At 45.4% G+C, this 26,039-nt stretch overlaps 1 protein-coding gene across 1 annotated transcript in view; it reads right to left on the bottom strand.

Moving 5' to 3' along the window:
* Window positions 1-11,131: 11,131 nt before the first annotated feature.
* The window catches only part of LOC119389270 (nose resistant to fluoxetine protein 6-like), an 81,488-nt gene continuing 66,580 nt past the window's right edge, over window positions 11,132-26,039 (bottom strand). Inside the window, exons 4-8 of the mRNA XM_037656475.2 lie at window positions 19,409-19,493; window positions 18,674-18,762; window positions 16,407-16,586; window positions 15,680-15,773; window positions 11,132-11,276 (exon numbers count right to left, since the gene is read on the bottom strand). Of these exons, the coding sequence (XP_037512403.1) occupies window positions 11,186-11,276; window positions 15,680-15,773; window positions 16,407-16,586; window positions 18,674-18,762; window positions 19,409-19,493 (539 nt within the window). The 3' untranslated portion in view covers window positions 11,132-11,185. The remainder of the gene's footprint in view (window positions 11,277-15,679; window positions 15,774-16,406; window positions 16,587-18,673; window positions 18,763-19,408; window positions 19,494-26,039) is intronic.

The following is a 26,039-nucleotide window of genomic DNA, read 5'->3' as shown; positions in this document are numbered from 1 at the left end:
CTTGCGCATTTCGACGAACACGCCGATACGGAAATCCACACCGACGCATGCAGCGTAGGACTCGGCGCCGTCCTTGTGCAGAAGACCGACGGATTGGAAAGGGTCATCAGTTATGCTAGCCGGTCGCTATCAAAGGCAGAAATCAACTATTCCACAACAGAAAAGGAGTGTCTGGCCATCATCTGGGCTACATCGAAGTTTCGCCCCTACATCTACGGCCGGCCCTTCAAAGTTGTGAGCGACCACCACGCCTTGTGTTGGCTAGCCAACTTGAAGGACCCTCCAGGTCGCCTCGCACGGTGGAGCCTAAGACTTCAAGAATTCGACATTACCGTCGTTTACAAGTCCGGAAGAAAACACTCCGACGCCGACTGCTTGTCTCGTGCCCCCGTCGACGCACCGCCGCAGGACGACCACGATGATGACTGCTTCTTGGGAACCATAAGTGCCGACGACCTCGCTGAACGACAGCAAGCCGACCCGGAACTCAGGGGCCTTGTGGAATACCTCAAGGGCAAGACCGCCGTTGTTCCAAAAGTGTTCAGGCGGGTATTGGCGTCATTTCTCCTGAAAAACGACGTCCTCGTAAAGAAGAACTTCTCTCCGGCCCGGGCCGACTTCCTCATCGTTGTACCTTCGGCACTGCGACCAGAGGTTCTGCAGGCCCTGCACGACGACCCGACGGCTGGCCACCTCGGCTTTTCCCGCACGCTCGCGAGGATACAGGAAAAATACTACTGGCCACGCCTTCCTGCCGACGTCGCCCACTACGTTAAGACTTGCCGAGATTGCGAGCGACGGAAGACACCGCCGACTAGGCCAGCGGGACTTCTGCAGCCAATCGAACCACCTCACCGGCCGTTCCAGGAAGTCGGGATGGACCTACTGGGGCCGTTCCCGACGTCGACTTCCGGCAAGAAGTGGATCGTCGTAGCAACTGACTACCTCACCCGTTACGCCGAGACAAAGGCCTTGTCCAAAGGCAGTGCCGCCGAGGTAGCCAAGTTCTTCGTGGAGCACATCGTCTTGCGTCATGGCGCCCCAGAGGTCCTCATAACAGACACACGTACCGCCTTTACTGCGGACCTAACTCAGGAGATCTTCAAATACAGCGAGACGAGCCACCGCTGCACCACCGCCTACCACCCACAGGCCAATGGCCTCACCGAGCGTCTAAATAAGACCATCGCCGACATGCTGGCCATGTACGTCGACGTTGAGCACAAGACGTGGGACGCCGTCCTTCCGTACGTGACCTTCGCTTACAACACGGCCGTCCAAGAAACGACGCAGATGACGCCGTACAAGTTGGTCTACGGAAGAAGCCCGGCGACGACACTCGACGCCATGCTACCCAAGTCACCGACGAAGAAAATCTCGACGCCGCCGCTTACTTACAGCGCGACGAAGAAGCACGACAGCTCGCCCGCCTACGGATCAAGAACCAGCAGACGACTGACAGCCGCCGCTACAACCTTCGACGACGCCACATGGAATACCAACCCGGTGACCGTGTATGGGTATGGACGCCAACGCGCCGACGGGGACTCAGTGAGAAGCTTCTTCGACGATACTTCGGACCGTACAAGGTACTTCGACGCCTCGGCGCACTCGACTTCGAGGTTGTCCCTGATGGCATTACGAACTCTCAGCGGCGCCGTCCACGACCTGAAGTCATCCATGTCGTGCACCTCAAACCATATTACGCACGTTAGCGAATCTGAGGACTGTCATTTTGCTTTATTATTGTGCTTTCTTTCTTGTGCTTATTGTTTATTGTACTTTGTTGCTTTATTCTTGTTATTTATTGTTGAATGCATTGGCCTGTTCTGTTTTAAGCATCGGGACGATGCTTTTTCAGAGGGGGGCATCGCCACGTGCGTTTCTTTATAGCTTTTGCTGTATTCGGTTTTCGGCCACAAAGACTGTCAGCAACGCTCAACGCGAACCGCGCCTCGTTGTTCGAGAACCTTCGCGATCATTGTAGATCGTTTTGTTAAGATTGCGCGCCAGACACGCACACTCGAGCTTATTCTAGAATTTGCACGACAGCCAGCGATAACGCTGGAATATTCGACGGCACATGTTTAAATGCCGACGCGCTTCACCGCTTGTCATTTGATCGATTGTCGACGCTCTGCTCGCCGCTATCAGTGTATTGCTGTAGTTTGCCTTTCAGTTTCTCGGCCACAAGTTCGGCCAAATAGACAGTTTCATCTCTGACGTGCTGACTGCTGCCTTCGTCGACGTCACGACCACGTGACAATATAGATTAGGCGTAACACAAGATTGTTCTTGCATTGAGCCCACGTCCAAATGCCGTCTTTGTGGTCGGGAAACGCGTGCTTAAGCTTAGCAGTGCAACTCGTTAGCCGCTAAACTACCACGGTGGGTTTTCATTCAATTGCTTCTACAGCTTACTCTGTACCCACTCCACATGCCACATTGTAACCACATCGTTTAGAAACGCTTAACTCGCGTATACTTGGTAATTTATATGAAGCTGGAGGGATGCGCTGTGTTTTGCCATATAAGTGCACCTTGGATGAAGATCTTGGGTTGCCTCCTCGCGCCTTTAGGTGTGTAGTGTTTCATCAACCTCAAATATAAATATAGTCACTTGTACAGCGCGCACCGCCAAGATTAACATTAATTCAGATGGGCTGCGCACACGCAACAAGGAAACAATCAAAGATTCGTTCGACTATACAGGCACTATACTGTAGGATAGGAGACAGTGTGCGGATGGACATATATGTTCCCACTGGTTAATATGGATATGAATGCAAAACAATATCCAAGTGTTGCATTATCACCTCTACATGAGGTAAGTAATGTAAATGAGCTTTCTGGAGTGTTCAGCAGATAAAGACATGGAAATGCTCTTGCACAATGTTCAGACATTGAGAGAAGTGTTTAGGAAGAGCAGCGATTCACTGAAGGTTGCTGCACGTTCCAGGAGTCACACTGCGAAACATCGACCGAGAGAGCACAGTGTAGCGTCAGCTTTTAACGCAACAGCGTTAACGAGCCCGTGCCGCATAGCGTCGGTGCAGGCGTCGACGGTGTTCAATGTGAGTGAAATATTCGCGTTATCCGTGAGCGAAAATGCAGAGGGATGGAAAAAAATAATAAAAAAATGCCAGGCCTAGGCGGAACACGCAGCACCGTCACCGCGAAAGCTGGAAGAGCGGCCCGTTGTAAGCTCTGCTGGGGCAACTAATACAATATAGCACTCTGAAACGCGGTTCCGAAAACACAGCGCGGTTTATTAATGTATCTCCGCCATTGTTCCAACTCTTGTTCCTTCTCCTCAGCAGACTACCCACTACTAGTTTATGTCCCAAGTGTGTCGTGCCAGAAGTAGAAGAAAAGTATGCCACAGATAGGCCCCCCCTGCAGACAAGTGGCCGTGGGCACATGAAGAAAAAAAATGATCAGACGGAGCTTGTCAGAATGGGTGCCGGCTTGATCCTTTCAATGCTGACTGTGTCTTCATACCCATTACGCAGGATTGTAAAACGATGTTCAGAACGCTTGATGACTGGGAAAGGACCGTCATAGCGAGGCTGAAGAGCACGGCGAGACGCATCGACACGAACAAAAACGTGTGAAGATGTCTGTAGTTTTGCCGGCTGAAAAACTTCGTTCTTAGTGTGAGCTGAAGTTGGTGATGGGCGCAAGTTTTGCATGAAGATTCGCAGACGCTGGACGAAAGAAGATGGATCCGAAACACTCTGCGTAGCAACGGGGCTGACGAGGTCACCAGGCAAACCGAGTTGTGCAGCCATAAACCATCTCGGCTACAGAGCAGGCAAGCTCTGGCCGAAGTGCTGAACGCAGGCCGAGAAGCACGATGGGGAGGTGTGATACCAAATCTTCGGCGTGAGGCTGCGAGGCGAGTGCTGCTTTTAGATGACGGTGGAGTCTCTCTACCAAGCCATTTGATGCTGGATGATACGCAGTTGTGCGAATACGCGCACAACCCAGTAGAGATGTGACAGAGGTGAAAAGCGCTGACTCAAACTGTCTGCCTCGATCAGTAGTCACCGTTGATGGTACACCGAAACGGCTAATCCAGGTAGCAAGAAAGGTACGAGCAACTGTTTCTGCCGTGATGTCAGGCATTGGAGCTGCTTCAGGCCACCTAGTGTACCTGTCAATACACGTAAGCGAATACGTATTTCCCCGACATGGAGGTAAAGGCCCGACAATGTCCAAATGAATGGTGTCGAAACGTGCATCAGGGAGAGGGAATTTTCCCCATGGAGGCTTGGTGTGCCGTTGTATCTTGATACGCTGACACGCTGTGCAAGTGCGAACCCAGTCACGAATGTTAGCGCGCATGCGCGGCCAGACGTAGCGTTCAGTGACCAGGTGTTGCGTAGCTCTTACGCCTATATGGCAGATGGAGTGGAGGGTGTCAAAAACAGCACGACGCAGCTGTGAAGGAACATATATACGAGTGCAGTTGTGTGAAACATCGCACCAGAGCGTAACGTCGTCATCGGAAAAGTTGACTTTTTCCAGTCGGAGGGAAGTAGAGGATCGGAGTCGTGGAAGCTCATCGTCTAATGCCTGTGCCTCCGCGAGCGAAGACAATGAAAGGTAGGTGATGCCTGTCATGGCATTGATGGTAATACGACAGAGAGCGTCCGCTGCACTGTTAAAACTGCCTTTTACATAACGTATCTCTGTGGTGAATTCGGCAATGAAAGCAAGCTGTCGAAGTTCTCTAGGAGTGTGCGTGGCACTGCAGGAACGTAAAGCCGAAACAAGTGGCTTGTGGTCGGTAAGAATGGCAAATTGTCGCCCTTCAAGGAAGTACCTGAAATGCTTGAAATGCACATCTACGTGAGTGAAAATCTCACGTAGATGTGCCTTGTGCGTTTCAGCGTCCTTGCTGGCAACGAGAAGATTGTCGATAAGGCGAAACAAAACGGCAAGCCTCTTGTGACTTCGTCTATAAAACGCTGAAATGTCTGAGCTGCGTTTCTCAAACCGAAGGGCATTCGTAAATACTCATAGAGCCCAAATGGGGTAATTATTGCAGTTTTGGGAATGTCAGAAGGCTCAACGGGGATCTGTTGATAAGCTTTCACAAGATCAATCTTCGAGTATACTGTTTTGCCGGTTAAAAAGGCAGTACAGTCCTGAATATTGGATAACGGGTATCGATCTGGAACGGTGACTGCATTGAGAGGCCGATAATCACCACAGGGCCTCCAGTCATTGTTCTTCTTGGGAGCCATGTGTAGCGCCGACGACCACGAGCTTGATGACGGACGAATGATCTGCAGCTGTAACATATGCTCAAACTCGTTGCGAGCAATTCGAAGTTTATCAGGGCCAAGTCGGCGAGGGCGGCAGTGAACCGGTGGGCCTGTGGTAACGATGCAGTGGGTCACAGTGTGCTTGGGGGTCTTATCCATTGGAGACTGCGTTGTAATCTCCGGAAACTCGTTGAGCAGAGCTGTATATGGTGACGTAGGCGGTTTCACGAAAGTGGGGTTTAGGGCCGTAGCGCGTGACAGAAAACCATTGACCGATAAGCCGGTATAGCTATCCACCAGGCGACAGCGGTTCATATCCACGAGCAGATGAAAATGCCTTAAGAAATCGGCGCCTAAGATTGCGTAGCGTACGTCTGCTATCCAAAATAACCACTGCAGTTTCCTCTTGAGACCGAGATCAAGGGTCAGAGACTTCTGTCCGTAAGTTGCGATGACCGAAGAATTGATCGCTTGCAAAGGAGTTGACTTCTCGCGGAGACGCCGGTCAGTTTTGGACGCTGGAATTATGCTGACTTCTGCTCCAGTGTCCACCAGCAAGCGAAGACCTGTGGTTCTGTCGGTGATGTGGAAGAGGCGGCTTGATGCTTGGCCTTGATCGCCCGCCGCTGTTATTGACGATCGGCCGGAGCGTTTCCCATGCGCCATGAGCAGGGTGGCACACACCTGCGAGCCGCGGCACGAAAACGCCGGTGATAGTAGCATGTGTTCTGCGGTGAAAAGCGGTGCTCGGGCTGGTGGAGGGGCCGTTGCGGAGCGAGCGACGTGAGAGATGGTCGGTGTGGACGAGGCTGGTCATTTAAGTTGCGAATGCTCAGCAATTGCAGACGCAAGTTGGCGACTTCAGCTGCGAGATCTTTTACCGTTTCTCAAAGGGAATCTGCTTCGGAAATCGGAGAGGTGTGGGCAGCGTTTATGACTGCCGGATCAACGTCGATCATGTCTTCGGCCATTTCAGCCAGCTCCGACAGCGTCTTATCCTGAGCTGGGACAAGAGCCATTCGCACGGTAGGTGGAAGACGCTGTAGAAACAACTCACGTAGTATCGATGTTTCCAAGCCGTCCGGCTGGTCCCCAAGCAGGTGCTGCAGGTGACGTAGAAACTGTGTGGGACGGCGGTCTCCGAGCTCTTCGTTGCACAAAAGTTGCTGAATGCGCCGATGCTTAGGCGGAACGAGTCGGTGAAGAAGAGCCTGTTTGGCTGTCGTATATGGAGTGTCACCAGGCGGGCCCACGAGGATGTCGCGTATTTCGGCCATTGCCTGTGGCGGTAATGCTTCAACGAGGAGCTCATGCTTGCGAACTTCTGACGTGATGCGATGGATGCGGAACTTGTTCTCGATTTGAATGAACCATAAGGAGGGATCGGCAAGCCACAGCTGTGGTAGCGTTATGGTAGTAGTACCTCCAACAACACCCGAAGAGGGTACATGGCCGGGTGCAGTGGCAGCGGGACCAGGGCTGAGGCCGTCGAGAGGCTCACGCTGCTCCATGGAAGGTCGCGTTCGTAGTCCGGGTCACCAATAAATATAGCACTCTGAAACGCGGTTCCGAAAACACAGCGCGGTTTATTAATGTATCTCCGCCATTGTTCCAACTCTTCTTCCTTCTCCTCAGCAGACTACCCACTACTACTTTACGTCCCAAGTGTGTCGTGCCAGAAGTAGAAGAAAAGTATGCCACAACAAAATACGCAGTGCTGTTTTAGCCGACAAGGGTACCAATATGGGCGGTTCATCGCAGACTGGCTAGTAGCATAGCGCGGGAAGACGCAAGGACAAAGAAGAAGTACGAGACAAACACATAGCGCTTGTGTTCGTCTCTTGCTTCTTCTTTTTCCTTGTGTCTTCCTGCGCTATTCTACTAGCCAGTTTATGCTGTTTTAGTTCAGAAACGACACCACAAGGCAGAATATAGCACAAAGCCCTACTCCCATCTGACATCAGTTATTGCGTCGCTCCACGCTTTACACAGAACAGATACCAGAAGCACATGCGTAGGGTACACCATGCGCATTAACCAACACAACTTGATCAGCAGAGCGCATTCATGATATTGCATCCAAAAACGAAAATTCTATGCCAAACAAGTTTAAAGAAGTAAAGCTAATGCACAGCGAACCCAAAGACTATGAAAAATCCTTCCGATAATTCCCGGGTAGTGGTGTCACGGCTCTGCTTTAAAATAGTGGCCTGTCTAAACAAAGCTTGACAATTGCACCTTGTGCAGTGTTTAGCTGCATGGGAGCCTGTACCAGTCGGCACGGATTGTTCATGTTCTTACGGCGCTTATTAAACAAAGCGGCCTGACTGACCGCCCTACACTTCGCCACAAGTGAGTGGATATTCCACAACAAAGCAACTTCCTATTTAGGGCAAAGGTCTCAAGCTCACCGCAGGTGGCAGGCCACAGTCACTCAATTGGAGCTGAGGCAGAGGGAGGGGAAATTTTGAGAAAATGTCAGCTAACATTGCCATTTGAAAGAATGCCATCCCCATATCTCATATATGGGCCACTTCAGGATTCGGGAGACATCTTGATACCATTCTTTCTTCTCGTTCTCCTGAAGCAGGACGAAGGGAAAATGCAGTATTTCGGTGGAGGAGGCCTTGGGCCACTATGGAATTACCTCTTCATTCGAAGGGCAGCCCTCCGTGGGCCTTTCCCGCCAAGTTCCTTCCAAGTGCGGACAGCTGTCCAATGAACTCATGAAGGAAATCTTAACATATGGGATGAAGGCAGTCATTTGCGGGCCGGACCATGTGTTTGAGACCCCTTCTTTAGAGGAGTGCAGCGCCTCCGACAAATTTATACGCTTTTTTCGCAATTTCTTAACTCATTCAAAGTACCCTATGGGAAATCTCCTTTGCAGCCTTTATTAGCGCACTGCGCGATACCGTCCCAACATGGCGTACGTCCGAACAGTTCAAGAACTCCAGCCTCCGACCCACTTCTCTTCTTCTTCGTCTTTCAGCCCGTGCAGCACGCAATTTCTACATCCTCCGCCCCGACAAATTTACTTGCATAATTCTAGTGGCGATAGTAGTTGTATCGGCCTCGTAATCTCCGCGCTCTTCGCTAATCGGATTCTGCATGCTCTAACGTGTCCATCAGTACCCTCCTATACCTTACTAATCCTTCCCATTTTCCAGAATGTTATTGGCACTTTGTCATCACGTATCAATACAATGTCATCAACACTTAAGTTAATTTCTTTCCCCTTATCTTTGCTGAAGTGGGCACTTCTAAGAGCTAGCAAGTAGTCCTTGTACCAGCGGTTCCAGAAAGCGGTTAACCTGCGTTGACGGTCTCTCCAAAGGCGCAGTGTGTCTGTGCGCTTCATTGCTGTTACATGAACTTCACGGTGAGGAAGGACTGTTAGTCGTCTAAGTGCTAGAAAATGAGCTGGTGTAAGAACGTCAAGTTCTTTAGCATCAGCAGAAACATATGTTAATGGTCTAGAATTGACCACTGCCTCGACTTCTGCTAAAACTGTGCTCAGTTGCTCAAAGTTGAAGCTACCTTTCCCTAACGTTCTCCGGAGGCAGCCTTTAACCGTTCGTATCATCCTTTCCCAGAAGCCTCCCCACCATGAAGCACGCACAGCAATAAATTTCCACGTAATATGACTCATCGCACAAAAGTTCTGCACTTGCGCGTCTCGTAAGATCTCGTATATGGACTTCAATTCCCTGCTAGCTGCTTTAAACGTTAGAGCATTGTCGGAATATAAAACACTTGGTATTCCACGCCGTGCGACAAAACGACGAAGAGCCAGCATAAATGAACTGACAGACATATCACTGCATAATTCTAAATGAACAGCTCGAACTACTGCACATGTAAAAACAACAACATAGGCTTTCTCGGTGAAATCGCCTTTCACAAACACAGGCCCGGCAAAGTCGACGCCGCTGACTTGAAATGGCTGTGACTGGGACACTCTGTCTTTGGGAAGAGGTGCTGTCGGTGTCGAAATAGCGTCAAGTCTAAATCGCGCACACACAACACATTTACTAATCACTTTCCTGACACACTGATGCCCCCTAAAAAGCCAGAACCTTTCACGTAGTTCAGCGAGCGTAGCACTAACACCACCATGAAGAATGCGTCGATGCATGTCGTTCATAATGAGGTGCGCGCTGTGCTGGTCTGGTGGTAGCAGTGCTGGGAATTTCACGTCGTCCGAAGTCGTTGCATTGTCGAGGCGAGTTTTGATGCGAAGGATGCCCTTTTTGTCCAAGAACGGATGAAGGTCTCGTATGAGCGAACTTTTCTCAAGTGTCCTGCCATTAGATAGCGCAACGATGTCTTTATCGAATGCCCGCAACTGCATGGTTTTCAGCCATACTTCTTCGCTTGCTTGTATTTCTTGAGCACGTAGGGGGCCTTCCCATTGTGGGTGGGTGTTCTTGCGACAATTGTGTATAAACCTCTTGACCCATGCTGTTATCCGAACAATCTTCTGCCAGCTATTGTACTTGTTCGTGTCTAGTATGGGCTCTAATAATGTAGTTAGACACCAATGCGATCTCCATTTGTTCTTTCGCTTCGATTAATGTAGCTTTAGAATTAGCGGCCTCGTCTTCTCTCTTTGGCCATGTTTCCGGAGCAGCAGCTAGCCAATCGGGGCCATACCACCACAAGTTACTCTCTTTGAGAATCCGGGCTGACAAAGCTCTTGTCACAAGGTCGGCTGGGTTGTTCTTCCCGGTACAGTGACCCCAGCAACTTGGTTCTGTATGAGCTTGAATTTCAATGACCCGGTTACAGACAAACGGCTTCCACTTTGTTGCTATAGACTGTATCCAGCACAGGCAGATCTTGGAATCAGTCCAACAGTAGTATGGAGTGCTCCGTGATAGTGTGTCTCTTAGAAATGCCGTTAACCTAGCTCCGAGGCAAGCCGCTACTAATTCAAGTCTCGGCAACGTCAGCTGTTTTAGCGGAGCAACTCTTGCTTTGGCTAGAAGCTGCTGGATGAAGGTTCTTCCAGATGCGTCTTCTGCTCTCAAATACGCGACAACCCCGTATGCATGAGGGCTCGCGTCAGTAAATACATGTAGTTGGTATCGTGTATGATCACCTTCAAGATCATTGAAAGATCGTCGGCTGATGGAGAAGTCTTTAAGATATCCTATTTCTGCAAACCATTTGCACCATTCATCGCTCAGCGGTTCAGGCAGCGACGTATCCCAGTCTAGACCTTGGGTCCAGATTCTTTGAAAGAGCATTTTGGCTCGTATGGTGAATGGTGATAAGAAACCCAACGGATCGAAAATTCGGGAGGTAGTCTGAAGTACGACTCGCTTGGTATTCCCCGGACTGTCAGCCTTCAAGACCGAGTCCAAGTTGACGCTAAGCTTATCCTCTTTGGTGTTCCAGTACAGCCCGAGTACTTTGGTCCAATGAGACTCAGTCGTAAGTGTTTCTCCATTTTGCTGTAGGGTGCGTCGAAGCAGCTCACAGTTCGTCGCCCATTTCTGCATCTTCATGCCAGCTAGTTCCATTATCTCGTTCGTCTGTTTGTACAGCTCTACGGCTTCTTCAGCGGTCGAAACGCCCAGCACCATGTCATCGACGTAAAAAATCCTTAGAGGTTAAGCCCACTGCATTGTTGCAGACAACATCAAGCTCTCTTGTGCAATAAAGTGCGCACACATGGCTTTTTAGAGTGGTCGCAGTGCTGTTTAACTGGCGCTCTTTGCTGTGCCGCAAAGAAGACCTACAACCTTCCAACGAAAAACGGCCCCTCAAGCAATGTTGGTGGCGCCGCAGGCTACCACTTATACATACTGCGATTATTTGTTAAAAGTGACGAAGAACTTGCAACAAAGTGGCCTTCATGCGTAAAGCTTCATATTAGTTCGGATCATGTTTGTTAGCGGCTCTACTTACCTAATAAATCGTCGGATAATAGCCACCACAGCGACGACCAGTTGATCGTGCTTCTGTTTCCTGAGCACAAAGTAGAGCAGAAATCCGCTGCGTGAAATGACAATAAAATTTACCATTTCTGATGAATAGCCACAGGAAAAATTTAACAAGCAAAATGTAAGCTACTGCCCTGCACCATAAAATTTAGGTTTTCAACGCTTGTAAACAGCTGAAAAAATTTTGCAGGCAGAGCAAAAAAGGGGTCTTTGTCTTTTTATCTTTATGCCTCTTTATTACCTTTATTTTATTTCTCTCTATTTTTCTCTTTCTTTCTATCGCTCTCTCTCCTCTTTCTCTGTCTTTCTGTCGTTGTTTGTCTATGTTGTCCTGTGTTTTTACATTTTATGTCTTTATTCCCTTTATTTCTATTTCTCTTTCTATTTTTTTTCTATGTCTTGCTCTATCTCTCTTTCTTTCTCTGTCTGTCTATGTTTTTCTGTCTCTTTGTGTTTGTATGTCTTTATACCCTTTATTTCTCTTTTTCTCTCTCTGTCTATGTTTTTCTCATTTTCTCTTTTTATGTATTTATTCCATTTATTTTAATTCTCTCTATTTCTCTCTGTCTTTCTATGTTTTTCTGTATCTTTATGCTTGTATATCTCTATTACCGTTATTTCTATTTTCCTTTCTCTGTGTGTCTATGTGTTTTTCAATTTTTATTTTTTCATGTCTTTATTCCCTTTATTTCTCTCTATTTTTCTCTTTCTTTCTCTGCCTTTTTCTCTGTCTTTCTGTCTCTGTCTGTCTATGTTTTTCTGTGTTTTTATATTTTTATGTCTTTATTCTCTTTAGTTCTCTCTATTTCTCTTTCTATTTTTTTTCTATCGCTTGCACTGTCTCTTTCTTTCTCTATGTTTTCTGTATTTTTATCTTTTTATGTCTTTATTCCAGTTATTTCTCTATATTTTTCTCTTTCTTTTTTCTGTCTATCGCTTCCATTCTCTCTCACTCCTTATTTCGCTCTCTATTGTTTTTTTTATCGTTTATGTGTTTTTATGTCTTTATTCCCTTTATTTCTCTCTATTTCTCTCTTTCTCCTTTTTCTCTGCTTTTCTCTCTGTCTTTCTGTCTCTGCGTATGATTTCTGTCTTTTTATCTTCTTATGTCTTTATTCCCGTTATTTCTCTCTATTTTTCTTTTTCTTTCGCTCTCTGTCTGTCTTTTTTCCTTTTTATCTTTTTATGTCTTTACTCCCTTTATTTCTCTGTATTTTTCTCTTTCTCTTTCTTTCTCTGCCTTTCTCTCTGTCTTTCTGTCTTTGTCTGGCTATGATTTCTGTCTTTTTATCTTTTTATGTCTTTATTCCTCTTATTTTCTCTATTTTTCTTTTTCTTTCGCTCTCTGTCTATGTTTTTTTTTCCTTTTTATCTTTTTATGTCTTTATTCCCTTTATTTCTCTCTATTTTTCTCTTTCTCTTTCTTTCTCTGCCTTTTTCTCTGTCTGTCTACGTTTTTCTGTGTTTTTATATTATTATGTCTTTATTCCCTTTAGTTCTCTCTATTTCTGTTTCTCTTTCTTCTATCGCTTGCTCTCTCTCTCTTTCTTTCTCTGTCTGTCTAAGTTTTCTGTATTTTTATCTTTTTATGTCTTCATTCCCGTTATTTCTCTCCATTTTTCTCTTTCTTTTTCTGTCTATCGCTTCCATTCTCTCTTACTCCTTCTTTCGCTCTCTGCCTACGTTTTCTTTTCCTTTTTATTTTTTATATCTTTATTCCCGTTACTTCTCTCTATTTTTCTCTTTCTTTTTCTGTCTATCGCTTCCATTCTCTCTCATTCCTTCTTTCGCTCTCTGTCTATGTTTTTTTTTTCTTTTTTATCTTTTTATGTCTTTATTCCCTTTATTTCTCTTTATTTTTCTCCTTCGCTTTTTTTGATATGGCTTTCTCTCTCTATTTATCTTTTTATGTCTTTATTCCCTCGATTTCTCTCTATTTTTCTCTTTCTCTTTCTTCCTATCGCTTTCTCTCTATCTCTCTGTCTTTCTCAATCTGTCTATGTTTTTCTGTCTCTTTTTGTTTGTATGTCTTTATTGCCTTTATTTCACTTTTTTTTCCTCTCTCTCTCTGTCTATGTTATTTGTTTTTTTATCTTTTTATGTATTTATTCCCTTTATTTCATGTCTCTTTATTTTTCACTTTCTTTTTGTTGCTTTCTCTCTCTCTTTCTTTTTATGTCTATGTTTTTGTTTTCTTATCTTTTTATGTTTTTACTCCCTTTATTGTAGTTCTCTCTATTTTTCTTTCATTATCGGCCTTTTTTCTCTCTCTGTCTAGTGTTCCTGTCTTTTTATCTTTTTATCTTTTTATGTCTTTATTCCCGTTATTTCTCTCTATTTTTCTCTTTCTCTTTCTTTCTATCGCCTTCATTCTTTCTATGTCTTTCTTTCTCTCTCTCTCCATGTTTTTGTCTCTTTATCGTTTTGTCTCTTTATTCCCTTTATTTCTCTCTATTTCTTTTTGTCTTTCTATCACTTGCTCTCTCTTTCTTTCTTTCTCTGTCTGTCTATGTTTTTCTGTCTCTTTATTTTCATGGCTTTATTCCCTTTCTTTCTCTCTATTTTTCTCTTTCTTTCTATCGCTTTCTCGCTCTCTCTGCCTTTCTTTGCCTGTCTATGATTTTTGTCTGTTTATGTGTAAATGTCTTTATTCCCTTTATTTCTCTCTTTTCTTTCTCTCTCTATGTTTTTTTGTCTTTTTATCTTTTTATGTATTTATTCCCTTTATTTCTCTGTATTTTCTCTTTCCTTCTATTGCTTTCTCTCTCTCTCTTTTTCTTTCTTTGTCTATCTATGTTTTTCTTTATCTTTATGTTTGTCTGTCTTTATTCCCGTTATTTCGCTTTTTCTTTCTTTCCGTGTCTATGTGTTTTTGATTTTTATCTTTTTATGTCTTTATTCACATTATTTCTCTCTATTTTTCTCTTTCGCTTTCTTTCTCTGCCTTTTTCTCTGTCTTAAATTTCTGTCTCTGTCTGTGTACGTTTTTCTGTGTTTTTATATTCTTATGTCTTTATTCCCTTTGGTTCTCTCTATTTCTGTTTCTTTTTTTTTCTATCGCTTGCTCTCTCTCTCTTTCTTTCTCTGTCTGTCTATGTTTTCTGTATTTTTATCTTTTTATGTCTTCATTCCCGTTATTTCCCTCTATTTTTCTCTTTCTTTTTCTGTCTATCGCTTCCATTCTCTCTCACTCCTTTCGCTCTCTGCCTACGTTTTCTTTTCGTTTATGTTTTTATGTCTTTATTCCCGTTATTTGTCTCTATTTTTCTCTTTCTCTTTCTTTCTATCGCCTTCATTATCTCTGTCTTTCTTTCTCTGCCTGTCTGTGTTTATCTTTTTTATCTTTTTATGTCTTTATTACATATATTTCTCTCTATTTTTCTATTTCTCGTTCTTTCTATCGCTTTCTCTCTCTGTCTGTCTGTCTATGTTCTTGTAGCGTTAGCTACACTTGCCTAGCCGGAGCCAATTTCGCGTGGATCCTCATGAGCCGTGCTGCGCATGCGCGAGGATTAGTGATGTCACACAGCTGGCTCCCCGCTCTCCGCGCTCTCCGCCACAGCGCTCTCTCCGCTGCCGCGATCTCACGCGCTCTCCGCCACAGCCGCGCGCGACTCGCCACTGCTGGTCTGCGCGTTCGGGAAGAGTGGCGTCCTAACCGCGGCAGATATACTGGCGCCAGCGCGCGCGCAGCTATTCGCCTTCGCTACGCAGTCTCCGTCTGACACTGCGCTGGAGCCGATTGATAGCGCCTCTGACTGGCGTTTGCAGGTTGGTAACGCCATAGGGAAGCAGAGCGCAAATGCTGCTCAACGGTGCAGAACAGCCGAGAAGCTTATCTCATCGGATCCCGAAGTAGTTGTCTGGCAATTAGCGGTTCAGCGTACGAAGCATGAACAGAAGAAGGCTAATAATCCTAGACAACCTGGACAGCTAAGAATAATCAGCTGAACCTTTGCTAACGCTGCGTATATCCTGGCATAGCCGAGCTAAGCCACTGCAATTTTTTTTTACTTGTTATCGTTTTGTGTCTTTATTCCCTTTATTTCTCTCTATTTTTCTCTTCCACTTTCTTTCTGTCACTTTCATTCTCTCCCTGTCTATGTTTTTTGTCTTTTTGTCTTTATGTCTCGCCGCCGTCGCTTCGCAGCCAGTTCTTCGGCTAGCAGTTGCCTTCTTCATTTTTAGTGGAGCAGTGGTGAATACTAGGATTTTCCCAATTTGTGTGGAACATACCCGTTGATGATGATAGTTTTTTGGCGACCATGAACATTTTACGGCCGGCTAAAACGGCGCCAGTGTTAAAATGTAAAGAGCAATTTGCTCGGAATACTTTACTTTTAGGAAGCATTCTCTTTAAAATCGAGCTTGCTGTTGACATAGCTTTCCGGAGGGGGGCCCAAATTTGCTGCATTTTTTAGTACTCATAATTAACATGCAGGGCATGCGGCTCACCTGAAAAAGAAGAAACTGTCCACGCCTTGGTAGCCAGCCGTTACGATCATTGTTTCCCAACGTTCGAAATAATGCAGAGCGTTCAGCAGCCTCGCTGAAAAACAAAAAACGGTTTGCATTTGAACAGTCAGTACCGAACGTGTTTACTTCAGCATATAATTCCGTATTGTTTATTTGCAGGCTGAAATGTAAGTATCTAATGGGAATATTATCTCACGATTTCAATTGTGAGGAACACTTTGGATATCATTTCTTCTGACGTCACAGTCTTAGATATGGGCTGTATACAGATGTGGATTAAATATGAGCTGTAATCTGAGATTTTGGGCTCGGGCCCCGCTGACCGAAGAGGTGTTTTTTTGTCCACTTTAATTCATTCCAATTCATGTCATGAACTACACTATAGTTTAAACAGCACAAATAATGTTGCCTATGTTTTGCTTGCTTTAATTGTAAAATTTCATTTCTCTTACGTGAGACCACTGTTTCTCATCCAGACGATGTATTTTATTGCTTTCAGTCGGGGACCTTTTATGCTAGAGTGGGTGGAATGCCCTTCCATGGAAAGGGCGGGCGTTATTTGATGCCAGTGTTTTAATGGTACATAGTGATGTCAGGGGGCCAGCCTTTTATCCCGACTTTTATTGCCGCTATGTCATGCAAATATGCCCTAGCATCGACACAAGAATCGAAACTTCCGGTGTAAGAATGAGATGAATTGTCTCACTTATGTTTTCCGTGATGATTGCATAGGAATGTCCTAGGCAAATCCAGAAAATGCTCAGGAACCGGATGCCATGTACAAAGCGGTAGGCGTAGCTATCCGAACACTTGTCGTCGTTGACCTTCAGGATTATTTTAGTGTTTGTCAGTACTGAGAATGCTACGACGCATTTGTAAGGGACCGCTGCAGAAATAAAAAAAGAATAAATATTAGAACAATATGGAAGTACAACCATCACGCTCTTTCGGAATGCATAGTTGCTTAATCATGGGCGCCCTAATCAATATGCAAGAGAAGAAAACAATCCAGAGCCCAAATCTTGTTAGTCATACGCTGAGCCATATAAAAGCAACATGTTATAAAGGTTGGTTAGCAATCAGCTGCATATGGCTGGGTACAGATGGTAGCCTTCATAGCAATGCACATGTTTTTCAGAAGAAGGTACACGAAGCTTCCGCTAGGGATGTTTTCAGTGCTGTGCAGTCCAAATTGTCGCACAACGAAGAGAGGAACGGCAGTTGCCGATTCCAGTGCCGGTGGTACACTTCACAATCAGTACCTATTAATGGGAAAAAATGGTCACGACACGAAAGCTGTTAAAGCACGCATGCCGCAGCTTATACAGCCACTCATCCCATCAAGGTTCCTTTAACCCACGGAATCGGGAAAGTTTAAAGTTAGTAGGTCAAAGACGAAGAATAATAAAGCATTGTGTATCCTTCTGTCAAGACTGGTCTCACACCGGACTGTCTCAACCGGGTCCAGTGCAAACAAGTTGTCTCTATCAAGTGGAGCTAATTGAACCCTGAGGAAAATATAGCGGTCGGGGACGTGCTGTGATCAAGAAATAACATGTATGTCACGCTGGCGAATATCCGCCAATGCTTGTAAAGCATGTGACAAATCCAGAGCCGTAAACAGTCGTCGTGTGTATCAAACCTCTGCTGATTAATTGCGAAAGGCGAAAGAAGACTTCGACAAGGTCAAAGTGAAATGATCACTCCTAGGTACCCCAAAACGACGAGTAGCGCAATACATGGCACGACAAGCGAAACTATTTTCTATTGAAGGAGTTGTCACCATTTCTCGACGATGGCTACCCCTTTCAACTTGGTTGTTCGGATAAAAAAAAATAAATAAATAACTAAGAAGCGACAAGAATATGCACACAGTCCTGCATTTGGCACGTTCCGTTCCCGTGTATGAATACGGTATGAGTAAGGAAATACCACTTCTTTCTGCTTCTCTTTCCTGAAGCATGCTGAATGTTTCAAAAACTCGGAACGTATCCATTGCGCCGTTGTGAACTTAAAAGTATGGAAGCTTGAGTTAGTGGGAAGGCGGGCCTTTGCGCAGCACGCAAATATTTTTTTCTCTGGTAAAGAACGCTGCTAAGCATAAGAAAGAGCGGTATCTTTTGTTATGTACCTGTTTATTTTTTCAACTATTCATGCGGACCCATGTAGTTCACTCGTGAACTATATTGATGACTATAGCAGTCAGAGGCGTAGCCAAGGGGATGTTCAAACCCCCCCAAAATTTTCTATTTTGCTTGCGTATATATACGCGCACACATACAAACGCACGCAGGTACATACATAAAGTATGATTGAAACCCCTCCCCCTCCCGAAAAAAAAAAACTTCTGGCCATGCCCCTGATGAAAGCAGCATATTGTTACCAGAATGGCAGGCGTGGGACGGACTAGATATATTTACAACTACGTGTGCATGCAGAACTGTCGAAGACGAACAGCTGGCGTCAGTTCCCTTCGCGTTGTTCTTATGGCCTTCTGAATCCCAAACTTCCATAACTGGTAGTGTTACGTAGCAATATTGTTGGTTCCGGCGTTTTTCCTCGGGTATTTGACAGCGCACACGTTATCGCTTTAGGTCGGCGTCCATTTTTTACCAACTGTTTTCTCAGTTATAAGATATCTTTAGCATAGCTAAAGTGTCATAGCACCCTAATTACAGTTTCAACTGCTTGTCTTTGTATTGTTTGTACTATAATAATAAATTACAAGTTTCTTTCAGGAATCTGGTGATGTATTTTTACATAGCACAGTTCCATTCCATGCTTTACGTTGGCTGACGAAAACATTCCCTCGAATATTCTAATGCCTCTTTTCATCTACGACGTGCTTGTTAACCATCAGCTTTTTCAACAATACTCAAAATACAGCGCATTCCAGGACGTGTAAATGACAGCAATATTAATACAATACACATGTTGCGCATTCGAGCAGAAAGAACAATATTTCATACGTACCGTTCTTTCGTTTAATGTCCCATTTGTTTGTGAATAGTTCGAAGGCTGTTGCAGCAACAACTGCAGTTACAAGAAGGGCTAAACATGTTCTGTAAAATTAATAAGGGATGTTAAAAGGAATGAACTATGGCACATTAAGAAAATACGCTTTCACTTGGAACACTGGCGCTCAATTTTAAATGGTGCCTTGCAGACGGCACAGCGCGGTCGTTTATTTTAATATTCACCGAAGCTTACAGAAATATTACTGACAATAACGCAGTCAATATTTGTAATAGAGAAACACGACACTGGTCACCGTGCGGATGAAATATAGAAACGACAGAAAGTGCCGGAAAGGAATGAAAGAGTTGACAATTTGTGAAAAAGGTGTTGCGTCACACCAGCACTGTTTGTTCGGCCACCTTTCGTGTCGGTGCGAAAGCGTTACAAGCCCGTTTGAGACATCCTTAACAAAGTTGTGTGCCAGTACTTGGCGGCAAACTTGTGGGCAAGGAGCGTTATTAAAATTATCATCAGCGGCACATACTTGTACTGATATTTGTCGATGGTATACTACAGAACGTTTCTGTTAGACGCAGTCGCGATTTTTAGAATGGACGTGGAACTCCTTGTGTTTCATTAGACCAGCTATAACACTTGCAGAATACTGATCGCATATTGCTAGCGCCGGCCGTGTGAGACTATGGGATACGTCCCTCGTCAGTAATCGAGCCACAAGTTCCCCACACTCACAAGATCCAGGCCTGAGTGCTGGTTATGCCGCCGTCCACACTTGTGACGCAGTTCTTCACAGTAATTCTGGTAGAAGGCCCTATTACTGCAATAATCAGTGAATGAAAACATAAAGCATTCAATTAACTGCTCGCACACACAGAAGAGCCATGCACGGAGATGGAGATGATGAACAATTCTCCGCGATAGATTAACTAAATCCCCATGCATGGGCCAGCATTTCAACCAGGCGACGTATATTCCTTATCCTTGCCGCCCGTGACTAAACGTTCACCCGTCGTTTCACCATCAAGTGCTCGCCAGTCGTCGGGCATGAAGGGCGTTGTGAAAAGACAGGGCTGGGTTTCATCTGTTGATCATCTTCTGCATGATAGAGCAATCTCGTTTTTGCGGTTGTTGGGGGTTCATCGTCTTTTCCAGCTGCCATGTTTTTAGTCGTTGGTTTTTTCTTTATGGTTTCTTTTTCTCTTTATGGGTTTTTATTCGTTGGAACATCTTGCTTTCTAGCTGTGCTGATTGGGAGGAGCATGCGCAACACAGTGTTCTAACGAGATGTGTGTATTACATGTTAAACAGTGATAATGTGTCTTAAAGCGTGTTTCGACAATTGCCATGCGCGTCTGTATAATCTGTGGGTGCTGTTTCCGGTGGTTAACTGTGCGTTGATTCAGGTTTTGTATGATATAGCGTTCATGATAGTGCTATTACTGGTTTCGTGAGTGGGGGCGTGTTGTTGGTGGTGACATGTGACACTATAAAGACGGCACTTTCATCAAATAAATCTCAGTTGGTAGTCAGCACTCGTCCTGTGGTTTTTGCGTCTTCAGTCCCGTCCTTCGTGCTGTTATATTTTGCAAATTTCGCACCAACTTGCCCAGGCAAAGTCTCTGCTAAGCCATAGGGGCAGTTCTCTCGCTACCTATAGTATTTGCATGGTCAGCATGTTTGAACGAATGGTGGTGTTTCAATAGTGTTTAGGCTTAAGTGTGTTAATGCTAAAATGACGACGTAGCGTATTTTTATGCCGACAAAAGTAGTATATCCAAGAAGACTAAGCAGTCTTGCCACGCGTCTGGAGCTGTTGTGAATAGAGAGAAAACTAAGATTTGGTTAATGGGGAACAAAACTCTCTAGATCTGCTGGTATTAGTTGGAAGAGTGCACCGCTCGGGCACCTTGTGCCTTTGCATCGAAAACGCAACACTGGGCCGCACTGCTCGTCAGCAATCACGCTTGTCAAGCGCGCCTCAAAAGCATGGATGGTGTGAGAACTATCTGTGTTCTCCTGTGCGCAGGTATGCAATGTCTTCCTTGTCACAAAGGTTATTTACGTGTGTCAGGTACTAATGCTCGTGAGATAAAGATGAGGATGTGCATAGAGTATTCGCCACTTTGATGTGGGGTTATCACTGCAAACCAACGCGCAGGGATAATTGCTTTCACCCTTGGGTACCTGCTAGGATAATGCATTTGTTTGTACACTAACTTATGCCTCGGTAAATAGTAGGTGCGTTGCTTATAAATGTACTGTGCTTTTAATCAGCCAAGCCATTTTAAAAATACTGCTTTATTGTTAATTTCGAGGCCCTGACTTATGTTTGAAGTTTAAAAAACAGCACGTAGACGAAAACGTGCTCTGTTTTCGGAAAAAGACGTAATTCCATTCCCATTCCATTCCGTGCAAAAGGCGCTTAATTCCATTCTCATTCCATTCCTCCAAGCGTTGTCCCCATTCCATTCAGGGGTTGTGAAAATGTCGAATGATTCCGGAGCCATTCAAATTCTGGTGGGGCAACTCCACAACACTGGTGGGAAGCATTAAACCACACACTCTTTTTCGTAATATAATCGACAGCGCAACGGGTTAAACACGGACAGAAAGAAGAGAAGGACACAGCGCTGAACTCACAACTAAATTTATTTTCGAAAACGAAAGAACATATATACAGATCAATGAGTCACCAAGACCAAGCACGGGTGTAACAACACAAACAGATTAATCATGTCATGTCTAACAGATACTTGTATTCCTCATCTAGAAGAATGATTGATGGATGACTTATGCACTTGTTGTTGCATCTAATAAAAAAGGCTTCAGCTATTTCACGCGTGCGTTGATCAACATGTCTATATTTGATCGTGGTTTTCTGCATGTGGGGCACACATCTACATGATCTACAATGGGCTGCCAAATGCGACGTCAGAGCGGCACCTGAAAATGTCAACTCATGCTCACGTAGGCGTACGTTTAGGCAGCGCCCCGTTTGGCCCACGTATTCACTGCCACAAGAGAGAGGAATGGCGTACACCACGCCAGTAGCACAAGGCACACACTTGCGAACATGATTGGCGACACACTTGTTTCCTTTCCCTGGCCTCTGACGGTTCTGCGGTTCTGCGTAGGTAAGGGATGACAGCATGTCTCTTTTTCTGGCTAACTTCCGGGGCACTAGGATCACGGTGACCAGGCTTCTTCAACTTACTTATCAGTTTTTCCGAGACGGGACAAATCACGTCACTCGGAAAGCCAGAGTTTTTAAGACGAGCGTCCTGGATATCAAACGCACGCGCCATGAGGTGCTTGCATGACTTCTGAAGAGCGGCACCCAGTACAGATGACGCGATTCCTCTTTTTACAGTTTTTTAGTGGCCTGAATTGAAATTTAAAATTGACTTGATGGATCTCGGTTGGTATGGCCAACAAACGCGATCCCTGACAAAGGCCAGTGTTAAATCGAGGAACTGTAGCTCATCGTTTTTTCAGCGCGTAATAAAGTAGGTAATGTGTGCGCTTGGGTAGATAGAGCGTTGTGTCAGAGGCCAGGGAAAGGAAACAAGTGTGTCACCAATCATGTTCGCAAGTATGTGCCTTGTGCTACTGGCGTGGTGTACGCCATTCCTCTCTCTTGTGGCAGTGAATACGTGGGCCAAACGGGGCGCTGCCTAAACGTACGCCTACGTGAGCATGAGTTGACATTTTCAGGTGCCGCTGTGACGTCGCATTTGGCAGCCCATTGTAGATCATGTAGATGTGTGCCCCACATGCAGAAAACCACGATCAAATATAGACATGTCGATCAACGCACGCGTGAAATAGCTGAAGCCTTTTTTATTAGATGCAACAACAAGTGCATAAGTCATCCATCAATCATTCTTCTAGATGAGGAATACAAGTATCTGTTAGACATGACATAATTAATCTGTTTGTGTTGTTACACCCGTGCTTGGTCTTGGTGACTCATTGATCTGTATATATGTTCTTTCTTTTTCGAAAATAAATTTAGTTGTGAGTTCAGCGCTGTGTCCTTCTCTTCTTTCTGTCCGTGTTTAACCCGTTGCGCTGTCGATTATATTACGATGAACATCCACCAATAGCCCAACTCGCGATCTTGCACACACTCTTTGCACTATTAGCATTGTGTGATGACTGGTTGTTATTTTACTCTTCTGCCCTGCTATATTACATATGTCAACACGACTCCTTGCCCGACTGTATGGAGTATTTTTGCGAAGGAATTACAAGCACCAGCGTGGCACTGTGGTGGAAGACCCGACTGCCAAGCAGAGGGCGCGGGTTAAAATCCCATCCGATCCTAGAAATTTGTTTCTCATTTAATTTTTTCTTATATCACGCGATAGCGGTCACGGCCACCGACGGCGGCGGACAACTATGGCTCCAAAATCAGCCGTTGTGATCTCATAACAGCTTGCGCTGTAACAAACTTCAGCGTCGACAATGCCCTCTCCACTTTGGCCTGCGTGACAGGCGCGCAAAAGTACACTTGTGTTATTATAAGCATCTCTGGTTGCCACTGTTTTTATTTTTCGTACAATTTCAACATATCATTGCTTTGGAATTCCTGCATGAGGTACGCGCTAATACTGTACCCTCAGATATGCTCGAATTGCACGAGCTCAGTTGTTCCGGATTACGAAGTTTTCTCGTGGACCGAAAAACGATTGAAAAAATTTCGGTTCCGATTCGGAACGAAATAATAGATAAAGTTTCGGTTATGTTTTCGTTCCGGTCAAAAATATCGTTTTTTTCATCGTTTTTCGATTTCGGTTTTCGTTCCCTTCCGACACATTGCTTCACAGCGCAAAAAGACCAGTAAAAGAAGGGCGCAGACAACGGCGCTGCGCTGAAAGGGCCCAATTTACTAGAAGTAAATGCAGCTCAAGTGGTTGCTTGCACAAGTATGTCGTACCAGTTCGCGCTAGCAACAACTTTAGCTCAGAACTCAAGTTTTGATCATTTGATTAATTTCGATAGTCACAGTGAAAGCGTTATTCAGCTTGTTCAGGTCGTTATTCGAGCTGGCGTACATAACGTCTGCGGAAAATGGTAGACTCCATGCGAATTCAATCGAAAGAATTTGCAGATCACCATTTTCATTCACTTTTTATATGCTCAAGTTCAAAAATTAAGCAGCTGGGTAGTAACGCGAGCTCAGGGGAAATGCTAAAATTAGCACTAACACTGAAAGCTGCCTCACTAAAATGTGCAAGAAGAATATTGGCGTTCTTGTTTGCAGGATCATAAAAGTTTACAAGTTCTGAAGGGTTACCAGATCTAACAGTTCGGATCCAGAATAACGGCTGCGCCAATGCATTCCTTAGCGTATTTCGGGGACGGATATGCTGAATTAGATGCTAGTCGCAGCATTTCTGCGAGCCAAATAGAATTGCAGTACGACTTGGGTGAAATTTTGCATGTTCCAACAAATGTTCACAAACTGAAATTTTTACTAATTGTGATTAGCTGAATGGCAATTAGATGTAATGACGCTAGTAACACAACGTCCCTGTCTTCATGTAACCCACTAGGACTGACCTATGTGCGCGATTCCTCACGAACAATGTCGAGAAAATCATTGCGAACGAAAGAAAGCATATGCGCAGGCGGTACAGCTCACAGCGAAATTATCACACGGTAACATAGACGTGGACGTGCAACCACTTAGTGGGATACTGCGCAAGGGCTGCAGTGAGAAGGTGATGGCTTATCTTTTCAAGAGTACCACGTGTGGATGCTTCCTTCACGCAACATATTAGCTTTCCATCGTAACGACCATGCACAGTGGCTGTGCGCTGTATTCTGCGGTGGGCGTGAAATGCTCTGCAGGTCGGCCTAGACTTAGTCATGTTGCCTCTGTTAAAGGGGTGGTGCCACCAAATTTGTGGCTTGCGCGTTCTTTGCTGTAAGCGTTTCCTATAACTCCAGGAAGCATGATGCACGCACCAAGATTCATGTATTCTCGTTAAATAATTTAATATCGCCTTTTGATTTGGACAACTTTCGGTTTCGGTTTCTGAGCGCCGAGGTTGGGCAGTGACGTAGAAGTGTAGGAGGCGTGGTCACGTGACCACACAATGCTGTGACGCACATAGCCAGGAAGCGATCGAAACTCGGCGAGTGATGTAGCAACCGATGCTTTGCCGGTACTATAGTGAACTAGAATATATTTTAGTTCACTACAGCCGGTACGTAGGTTGCGGACGTGGCGGAGGGCCGGAGGTCACTCACGTTACTACAGCAGATTTGGTGTGACGTCACTACAACTTTCGTTGCCCATCCTACAGATCTACGTCAGCGTTGGCGCGCTAGCGATGGGTTTTGATCGGGAGAATGAGCATTTAGGTACACTTTGGAAGTGAATTAAAATATATTCTAAACGTTTGCTGTGTCCGACCCTTCGTGTGGAATGTCCTTGCATACAGAGGAAACCCACAACAGGCTTGTTATAGCCTCGAAATTTGATGGCACCACCCCTTTAAGTTTCGTCGTTTTGGAACTACCTGTGAGACTTTGCAAGAGAGCGCCTGCGCGGGGCTTTACTGAGCGCTGGTCGCCAAACGCATGAACATGGCGCCGTGGTGTCCCTAACACAATGTCAGCCAGGAGCTTGCGACAGGTGGCGCGTATGCCCTCGCCTCCAATAGTCCACCACAAGGATGGCGGGCAGGAAGGTGAATGCGCGGCGCTGGAAGCTGAGAGCGATTATTGATACTCAAGCTATCCCTGCTTCGTCAAACGGGGCAGCCCAGCAGCTTTGCGCTACGGAGCTTGTTGACACGCACGAGATAACGGTCGCGGCCGAATTTCGATAGGTTAATATTAACCCATATATGCCCAGTGTCCTACATATAGGACGATACTTTGATGCACTCTAACATCGCTATTTCTTTAGCTGATGACTAGCGCCACCTACGGCGCACCAAGCAGGCCTCTTTCTCAACGTGTGCAAGCCTAGACATTGCTTGCTTTTTATGCTGCCACGTGCTGACCGCTTTCTCTGGCCAAACGCGTGCTTTGTGTGAAAGACGCCATGGAGAGGAAGAAGTGCACGTGAAATGGCGACCGTTTTCTTCGGGCAAACGCGTTCTTTGTACGAAAGATGTCATGGAGACGAAGAAGCGCGATGTCGGTGTGCACGTGAAATGTTTCAAGGCTTACCACACCTGCACATAGCACCCCTAATGCCCAGTGTCCTACATGTATAGGACAGCTTGAAAAACAGTGCGGCGTTTACCTGGCAGTAAATAAAGAACTTGTGCTTTCTTTTGAGAGTAGAAGTACACTTTATGTGAAAAAAAAATTCTGCAGATCCCACGCATTTGGGAATCGGTTT

The sequence above is a fragment of the Rhipicephalus sanguineus genome, chromosome 1 (assembly GCF_013339695.2).
Source record: "Rhipicephalus sanguineus isolate Rsan-2018 chromosome 1, BIME_Rsan_1.4, whole genome shotgun sequence".
Taxonomy (NCBI): domain Eukaryota; kingdom Metazoa; phylum Arthropoda; class Arachnida; order Ixodida; family Ixodidae; genus Rhipicephalus; species Rhipicephalus sanguineus.
The sequence above is the reverse complement of the archived record's forward strand: the minus strand, read 5'-3'. Positions and strand labels throughout refer to the sequence as shown.